The 9856-nt window shown below is 53.7% G+C and overlaps 1 protein-coding gene across 1 annotated transcript; it reads right to left on the bottom strand.

The window, feature by feature from the left end:
* Nucleotides 1-1988: 1988 nt before the first annotated feature.
* LOC141441250 (uncharacterized) lies at nucleotides 1989-2357 on the bottom strand. The gene has a single exon (XM_074105916.1). It carries the CDS (start codon nucleotides 2355-2357, stop codon nucleotides 1989-1991), a length of 369 nt encoding a protein of 122 aa, XP_073962017.1.
* Between the last annotated feature and the right edge of the window lie 7499 nt (nucleotides 2358-9856).

The raw sequence follows: 9856 nt of genomic DNA on the forward strand, positions 1-9856 counted from the left end.
GGCGAACAGTCGCCTGCAGAGCGCACCCGGACCACCCAGGTTCGGGAGAAGCCTTGACAGGGCTGACGCCGCACTAACGAGGCGGGGGTCAGCGTCCGGAAGTGATCGCCGAATCGCCACCCCCCGTCGAGGATAAGGCCCAGATACTTTATCTGGCCCTTAACCCTGACCACGTCCCCGTCGATCCGGAGGGTGGGCCCCGCCGGCACTCTCCACCTCGGCCCTTGAAGCAAAGGGCCTCGGTTTTATTAAGTGCCACTCTAAGGCCAGTGCCCCGATCCTCCGGATCACAAGGGAGCTCCGACCTCTGCCCTCCTCTTTAGGCCCTCCAGGTGGTATCCCGGACGGCCACCAGCGTGTCATCCGCGTAGCAGAAGACCGCCATCCGGGCAGCACCTCCCCACGGATGGCCCAGTCGAAACCGATATTCCATAGCAGGGGGCCTAAAACGGACCCCTGGGGAACACCGCAAGCCATCCGCCTTTCCTCTCGTATTCCTCCCCTCCCCATATAGGACACTACCCGTCCCTGCAGGTAGTGTCCTACAATCCTTCGGAGATAGAGGGGCACCCCATGGTATCGAAGTGCCTCCTCTATCACTCCAAAGGGGAGGGAGCCGAAGGCATTGGCGATATCTAGTGATATCGCCATGGCCCCTGTCCCCTCTCAGCCGCTTCCTCCGTGAACCTCTTCAGGGCGGTCAGGGCGTCCATAGTGGATCGTCCCGCCCGGAACCCGAATTGGTTCTCGAGAGTTCCGGCCCAACCATCGCCAGGTGCTGAAAGATGCGGGAAGCCACCACTCTTTCGAGTAGCTTCCCAGCCTCATCCAGCATCACCAGCGGCCGGTGCCCGGAAGGCGAGTCTGCGGGGCGACCCTCCTTCCTAAGCAGCACTAGTCGCCCTTCCTTCCACACCCCGGGGAAGCGCCCCGCTGTTAGGCAATCACTGAAGAGGCAGCGGAGGCGGTCCCCAAGGTGCTTCAGGGCGATGGGGAGCACCTTTCCTGGCACCCCGTCCGGTCCCGGAGCCTTCCGGGATCCTCTGAGCCGGCGACGCCCTGTCCATTTCCTCCGTGGTTACTAGAGGAGCTTCAAGGGCGGCGTCGTCGTCCATGTCGTCCTCTGGTGGAGCCATTCGCGGCGGATCGAAAGGGGGCTATCCGGGAACAGCCCCTCGACCACCGTGCTGAGGACTGCCGGCTCCATGTCCTCCGTGGAGGGCGCCACTTTCATTTTCGCCCTTACCATGCGGTACGGGCGCCCACGGGTCCGCATCGAGCGTCGCCAAGAACTCCGCATAAGCAGAGTCCTTGGCGGCCCCAATGGCGACAGCGAATGCCTTCTTGGCCGAGCGCAGCTCGGCCTGTAGGTGCTCCAGTTCGCCCGCTACCCGGTGCCGACGTCTTCGGCAACGGGTGAAGGCACGTCGGGCGGCGTTGCTGGCGGCACGCAGGACCGCAAGGTCCTGCGTCCACCAGTATACGCCTTCGCGGGGCGCAAAGCGTCGCGCCCTGGGCATCCCGGCGTCACAGACGGCCGTCAGGTCCCGGCGGAACCTGACGGCCCTCTCTTCGACCCCCACGATTTGAGGGGGGTCAACCGCCCATGCGCGGATCACGGCGGCCTCCTCTGCCAGGTCCGCATCGAGGCGAGAGAGCTGCCACCTTGGGAAGCTCTCCGCGCCTTGCCCGCGCACCGACCAAACCTGCGGCCCGTGGGGCGCGTTGGAGACCCTGAACCGAATGTACATGTGGTCGGACAGGGTCTCCACCTCCTCCAGGACGTGCCAACACGCTATGCGTGCTCCAATGGCAGGGTGGCGAACGTTACGTCCACCACCGAACCCCCCTGCCCGCGCACGCACGTGTAGGCATTACCCTGGTTTCCGGGACTAATCCGATCATTGCGGCCCAGTCCCGGAGGAGCGCCCCTTTCACGTCAGTGATGGCGGACCCCCACTCCACGCACTTGGCGTTGAGGTCCCCCATCACGATGACCTGGGCGGCAATGCCCTCTGCACCACCGGTTCCAAGCCATCCAGGAACCTCTCGAACTCGAGGAGGCTCCTGTTTGGGGAGAAGTATACTCCTACGAGTACAATCCCTCCCCAATTTGCCGCCACGTAGCCCGCACCTCTCTCCCTGAGAGAAAGGCGTTGGGGCCCGTTGACGGCACCACCACGCCGACTGAGCCCTCCGTGTCCCCAACCAGTTTTCCTTGGGGGGATCAGGTATGGCTCAGCCACAACCGCGACGCCAATCTTCCATTCCGCCAGAACCTGCATGAGCAGGTCCTGTGCGCGGGCGGAGTGGTTGATGTTAGTCTGCAGGAACTCAGTATGCAGGTGTCTGGACATTAGGACACCTGCATAACGAGCTCCTCAGCTGCCTGGCGCCTGGCCTGCGGCGGTTTGGGGGGTGGCCTGCTTGGAGGAGCCTTCCCCTTAACAGTAGGGGTGTGCATTTGCACCCCCCATCACGTGCGCATGTGGACGGCCTGCCTTTGCGCATACCGCGCATTTAGCAGGGGCCTCACACGCGCTGCCATGTGCCCCTCTTTGCCACAACGGAAGCAGAGTTTCCCATTCTCTACATCCGTTGGGCAGAGAGCACGTGTGTGGCCCAGCATCATGCACTTATAGCAGCGCAGTGGCTGGCCTTCACCGCCTTGATGGTGGCCATACACCACCCGATGGCCACCTTACCTTTGTTTACGGCTGCCTTAGCAGCCGTTGCTGGGCACCTAATCAGGGCCGAGCCACCACCCATAAGCTGGGCCTAATTAGGCCCACCTTGACCATACTGGGGAGCAGCCCCAGCCGTTGCCACTTTAGCCGCCAGCTCCTCACGGCTCACCGACTCGTCCAGACCGGTGATCCTAAGGTCGACCGATTTGGACGGGCGGGCGATGTCCGCCCAAGCCCCAATGACTTCGGTCAGCTTTGCAGCTAGGCGGTCCGCTGTTTCTTCTGGGGTCTCACCCCCCACTTCCATCAGTTTGGAGCCGGTCATACTAGTTCTTATTTTGACCGACTCCAAGCCAAAGTCGCTGAGCGCGATGGAGGCCCTAGCCTTAGCTAGGACCTCGGAATATTTTGCCTCAGTCTCCTTGCCTTCTGCTGTGGTGGTGGTTGCCCCCTTCTTTAGAGTCACCACTATGGCCGCCGTATTGGGGGCCACGATCTTGACGGCCTTTGGGGGAGCCGCGGCACTTTGCCGGGCTGTGCCAGTTGGAGGGGGTTTTGATTTGGGTCCCTTGCCCTTCCTCCTGGCTTTCCGGCCGACAACCTCGGTCCATGGGGTCCCATCCCCCAGCGCTTGGGGAGGCTGCTTCTGCTGGCCAGTTTCGGCGTTGGGTGTGGGTGTCTTCTCTGTGTCTCCTTCTCTCCGTCCTTCCTTGTGCTGAGAGGGGGGAGGACGAGGGGAAGGAACAGCTGTCCTCGATTTGAGGCCCCTCTTGGGCCCTTGTTCAGGCGCCTTAGATTCAGGTTTGGGGGCCTGAGCTGATCCTGCATCCCCTCCCATGGCGCCGACCGCCAGGCCGGACTGGCCTCTGGGGCGGGGCGGTGGTGGCTGCCGCTTGTCGGCACTGAGGGGCGGCCTGATCACCGGCTCTGGGGGGAGGCGCGTCTCTAGGTCTTGGAGGCGGGCGTTGACCATTCCGCCTACTGACTGCAGGAGCTCGCGCCTCATCCCCTCCATGGCCTCCTTCAGCATCTCCTCCAAGCCAGGTTGTGGCTTTGTTGCAGCCTTCGGAGTCACAGCCGACCTCTTCTGTGACTCAGAGTAGGCCTCCTTAAAAGCGCGCAGCTCGGCGCGAACCAGCTCGAGCTCCCTCGCAAGCCGAGCATTGTCCGCGCGGAGTCTGCGCTGTTCCTCCTCCGGGGTAATCGAGCGCAGCCCCTCTACTGCGTCGACTACCCCCTGTGCGGCCTGATTTATTTGGCCCCACACCGTGCCTTTGATGTGGCCGCTCTTTTTAATCTCGCCACGGATTTTCGCCACATTCATTAGGGCCTCCGCGGCGAGTGCCTCCACGGTTGCGACGGGTGGGGCGCTGTGGGCCTCGCCGTCCAACAGCTCCCTTGTCCTAACCGGGCTCGTCATCTTCCGGTAGGATGGCCGGTAAATGGGGTCACTATCCTGTCCCTCACTCTCCTCCCCTCAGTATTCATGCCCAGCCCGGCTAGGCAATCTTTTGCCTCTTTGAGGAAGCTGTAGGCACCCATAGGGCGCCTAATGCGACCCCTCGATGACGAAGAGGCCACCTTCTGGGCCACGGCTGGGTCTGCCTTTTCGGAGGACGATATCTTGAGGGGCCTCTTTTTTGCGAAGGTACCCGAGGGGAACCTTAAAGCAAGCCCCGAGACGGAGAGATCAGCCTCCTTGCACGGGGTCCGCAGGGGTCGCGCAACCAGCTCATCTTCGGCAATCGTCTCCGTGAGGTCAACCACAGAGTCCCGTAGTGACGCTCCCAGGGTTCTGCCGGCATTTAGTTGGCGACCAAAATCGCCCTCGTCGTCGTCGGACAAGTCCGACATGTGTGCACCGCCCTCTCCTTCTACTTCTCCTGCACCCTCCATGTCTGGAATGGCTCGGCGGGCCGAGGGACGGTCCCCCCCTTTTCCTCCCTTTCCAGCTATGCCTCTCAGCCTCTGAGGCTTGGGGAAGTCCAGGCGGTAGGGTCCAGTCTGGATTTGGAAACCACTGTCGGCGAGAGACCCTCTGCGTGAGGAGATCAGGACAGGGCTACTCCTCCCATCCCCATCGGCCTCATCATCTGCTCTGCTTTTTGGCAGCTCCGTCTCCAGCGCCATGTTTCGGCTGGACGGCTGCCCTCTCTCCATTCCCGAGTTCAACGTGTCTGTTAGACAGACCACGAGCCTCTCGGCCTCTTCCTCCGGCTGCGTCGTCACAGGCATCACAGACGCCGCTGCCGTTGGAATGCGTTTTGGGATTTGGTTTTTTATATTATTCAATTCCATTTTGATTCCCACGAGTATGGGCCGATAAGGTCCACTAACGGGTGACGCCCATTCCGATAGTGTGGCTATTTACTGTGGAGGTCGCCTGGTATCCACAGGTATTAACGACTTCACTGTCGGGTGTTTAAGAGTATCCTTCTCGCAGGCCGGCCAATGAAGGCAAGCCCTCCGCTCCGCAGTATCCAAAACGTACCCCATTAACGCCACGACTGGGGTCGTTGAAATGGATATGCGGGCTACGGAAGGAGAAGTGGCGTAGGCTTCTCCACAGGGCCTTCAGCTAAGAAGGCCATTCTCCTCAAAGACAGCCGGAGCTGTTCCTCTCCTTTTAAACCCACCCCCCAGGTTGGGTAATTATCCGACGCGCGCACCCCCAAGGCAAACCCAGCCAGATCCCAACGCCAGGCGCTTTCGCGTCTGACAATAGGACCCAGCAAAGGCAGTCACGGATGAGCGCGCGCCCGATAGTCACCCAAATTCCCAGTTCTCCCGCCCCAGTGTTTGGTTCGCGGGAGCTGCTACGAGCCCCTACCCACCGCAAGGCGGGCATTCCCCTATCCACCACCCGGGGACGCGCCACGTCGGAGTTCACCTCTCCGCCCACTTAGACAGCTAAGCAGGTCCGTGGCGACTTAAATAACCTAACCTAATTGGTGTCAAGTGTCCCGTTATATTTATTTTGAACCCCCGACGCAAAAATAGGGGTGCTATAGGTTTGACCGCTATGGTGTGTCTGTGTGCATCTGTCTGTGGCACCATAGTTCTTAAACGGGTGGACCGATTTGAATGCGTTTATTATTTGAAATCAGGTTTTCTAGCGATGGTTCTTTAGACATGTTTCATCAAAATCGGCTTCGACTTTGAAGTGATAAAGTCGGGGGTTTTGCAACTTTTTGTTGGTTAAGTTATATTTAAGCAACTTAGAAAAGTTGTCAAATCTCCAACTTTATCAAAGTTCAATATCTCAAAAATAACTGACAGATGCTAATGAAACATTGCTAAGAATTACCACAAGAAAACTCGCTTTCGCATAAAAAAACCGCACTGAAATAGGCCCATCTGTTTATGAGCCACGATGCCACAGACAGACAGAGATTGGCGTCAAACTTATACTTAACACCTCTCTTTTTGCGTCGAGTGTTAAAAATAGTCCATTTTACAGCTAACACAACAATTTCATGAACGTTGTTAGAAACCCAACAAAGAAATCACCAAATTAAAAATAACTAAAAGCTGCATGTTAACTTTCGCTATTTAATAGCACCAATTTCATTCTCCAACCGTACAAGTTAATTCTTGTTTATCGCCCGGCCATCTATAATTTTAGGACGTGTGAACAACCCCACAATCGCGATCTGAAGGTAAAGGTACGACATGTTGGTAGTTCTAGCGTTTAAATTATGGCTTCCGTGACCACGCTTTTTATAAAAAGTGAGTGGTGTTTTGAATTTTTTTTTGGTGACATTGTTGGCACGCTTTAGAGCGGTAAATGTGGACTGTACGAGTAAACAACTTAAAAACTTACTGTTAGCGACGCGCTCGGCTGTACTTGCCCTATGTTTACAGTGTGCGCCAGCTTTGAAAACGTCGCCGTCAGCGAGTGGCTTTTGTTCTAAAATGTCAGGCCAACCGAGCGCCGCTTCCTAAAATTGTGATAAATCGGGCTAGATAAATAGGTACTTTTAATATCTTAGGAGTGTTCAGTTAGTGTTATAGCTATCTTCATTACAACCAGTGCACCATATACTACAAAGTGGTCCTTCGAACCGGATCATATATGTTTCACACACCAAAGATGGTAAAAACACGCCAAGCTTCACGTACGGAACAATTAAATGAAGCGGGAACTAGTGCGAAAGGCCCGGAACCACCAGATACACACAAGGTCACAATGGAGGACGAGCCGGAAAGTAGTGACCTCCAAATTGAAGTGTGCCCGCAAGTGAAAATAGGCTTAGGAACGCAAACGCTTTCACCTGCGAAATCTCGCCGGTCTTCAGATTTAGAAGCACGCAAGAAAAGGTTACAGCTGGAAGCGGAAAAGAAAAAGGCCGAAATACAGATGCAGCTTATAGATAAAGAGCTAGAAGCAGACTTAGCCGAAATAGAGGCTTGCAGTTCACACGGCAGCGAGATTAGTGTACGCCGCGACGTAGAGAAATGGGTCGAGCGAAGTCAAAAGGAACTGGAGGCGCAGGTGCCCAACAACCATGGACCCGAGCCGGGCCCTCAGCCCGCGCTCACGGACACAGGCGCTGGCACGTCTTATGACATAGTTCGAATGCTCTCTGAGTCAGTGAAAAATCTGACCGCATTCTCCGTCCAGAACAAACCTAATTCTAATTTATTGAGCCGCATATGCACGCCGCGTGATTTACCTGAGTTCTCCGGTGACCCACTGGAATGGCTAGCCTTTAAAAAGGCGTATGAAGAATCGACGGATGTGTGCCATTTTAGCCACAAAGAAAACCTCTGGAGACTAAGGAAGTGTCTTCGTGGACCTGCAAAAGAGGCAGTCTCAGCTCTGCTAATCAGTGCGACTTCACCTGAACGATTGATGGAAACATTAGAGCTACGATTTGGTGATCCAGACTGCATAATATCCAGGCTCATGCAAGACATTAAGAGATTGCAACCTGTGTCCCTAGAATATCAGAAGGATATCGTCCCATTTTCTGTTAAGGTGCAGAACTTTGTGGAAGCTGTGAGAGCAGTGGGACGCGACGAATACTTACAGGGCATGAGCGTTGTGTCGTTAATTTTGTCGAAACTTCCAACTGTTTTAATTTCAAAGTGGTCAGACTACAGTTTCCCCTTGATAAAGGCTGGGTTGAAGTCACGTTTGGAGATATTAGCCGACTTCTTACACACCGAAGCTGTACGCATATCTACTACTGCTAATATTCATTACAACCAGTGCACCATATCTTACACTTACTTTATTAGTAGACGTCACAGGTGACCGAAGAGCTGGCAGCTTCCTCGGACAAAGAATTAGCCTAGCTATTCAAAGAGGAAACGCTGCCAGCATCTTCGGGACCTTGCCTAAGGGGCAAAAGTTTTTAAGTACCTATTATAGTTTCTTGCGGCGCATTCTTCTTGGCAATGATGGTCTTTCCGAAAGCGCTGGTAGTTTAAAAAATGACGTGTAAAAGTGCCCATTGCGGCCTATTTACTAAATAAATCATTTGAATTTTTTGAATTTGAATTTGAATTTGGGGTACTCTTTATTTTATGTAGGTAAGTTTGTTAGTTATGTTATGTATGAGGAAAAATTAACTTTTATCTAAATATATTCTTTAGATCAACTTAAAAACAGACGACGCACGACGGGCAAGAAAGGTTCTTAAGGGGCAACTACGAACTGGAAGATGAGTTGTTGGCAAGCTGACCACTAGGTTGTGGGCACCTGCTGTATGCAAGAAGTGAGTTGTCGTTCATGATGTCATGTAAGTCTTCCGGCTGATGATGACGAAACACCATGTGGTTGATCGAGATGTATCATTAGAGAGACATACTTGTAGTCTTAATAACTACCGGTGGATGCAGTGGATATTTTCGCTGGACAATCCGAAGAGAGAGAGAGAGAGAGAGAGAGAGAGAGAGAGAGAGAGAGAGAGAGAGAGAGAGAGAGAGAGAGAGAGAGAGAGAGAGAGAGAGAGAGAGAGAGAGAGAGAACCCGAAGAGAGAGAGTTATAGGCATGTCTTTGGAGGCCACGGCTACTGTATCGGGTGCTGTAGTTTCAAAACGTGATATTTCAGTTTCTGCGATGTAATATGATGTAGAATTAAATTACAAATCACTGTTTTCATCTCCAGTTCAACGGATGCGGGCGGCGTGAAGGACCACGGCGTGGCGTTCATTGGGGTGACCTATATCCAGCCGAGGTTCTCTTTCAGCTGATGATGATTAACAGCTAGTTTTCCGAGTGAACTGGTGTTATTAATTCTTGTAGATCTTACACAAGGTGGGCAATCCCGGGCTTTGTCGGTGATACTTGGTAATTCGGAGACTGCTTACAATGATAGATATCTATCTAGAAAGAATAGTTTATTTCTGCTAAGAGTTACATTTTTAATTTACATTTGTTGTGCCAAACTACAGAGCAGTTTGTCGGGACTTTAGCTCTTGGTGGAATGCAAGCAATTAAATCGCTGCCAACCCGATCGCAAGCATCAAAACTGACAGCTGTCACAAATTTTATAGCTTGCATTTCCTCATAGTGAGATCTGTGTAAGATAATAACGTAGTATCACAAAATTACTAAGTATCACTGATAAGCCAAGGTTAGCCCTACTACCAGTTCATTATCATCATCATCAGCCGGAAGTCGTCCACTGCTGAACAACGAACGCCACAATGAACGACAACTCGCCACTTGCATCCACCGGTTTCTCGCAACTCTCACAATGTCGTCAGTCCACCTGGTGGAGGCCTGCCAACGCTTCGCCTACCGGTTCGCGGTCGCCACTCGAGGACTTTTCTTCCCCAATGGTTATCTGCTACCAGTAACTGCGAAAAAAAGCAATTTTAGCTATGATATATATTTTACTTCCGCCACAGGTACTCAATCTAACCTAATCACGACACATGCCCTACAAAACGTCCACGTGCGTGCCCCAACTAAGCAAAAGATGGTATCGTCTACTTTCATTATTAATTACGGAATGAAGGAAGGCAAGGGTTCGGCATAACTGGCGTAATTTATCGCTGGCTACGATACGTGCTGATACGTATTTTCGGTAACGTGGTGATTTTTATGACGATGCGCACGCGAGCGTTTAAAGTTGAACTTTGGTTTTGGATGTTTAGAGCTATTAGTTATAGGTGCATGTTGGTTCAGGTGTGTGGTTTTAAGCCTGCTTCAGTT

Source organism: Choristoneura fumiferana, chromosome 23 (assembly GCF_025370935.1).
Source record: "Choristoneura fumiferana chromosome 23, NRCan_CFum_1, whole genome shotgun sequence".
Taxonomy (NCBI): domain Eukaryota; kingdom Metazoa; phylum Arthropoda; class Insecta; order Lepidoptera; family Tortricidae; genus Choristoneura; species Choristoneura fumiferana.

Bases quoted from the DNA above. Each gene is read 5' to 3' on its own strand.
- LOC141441250 (XM_074105916.1), bottom strand. From the start codon at position 2,357: ATGTCCAGACACCTGCATACTGAGTTCCTGCAGACTAACATCAACCAC.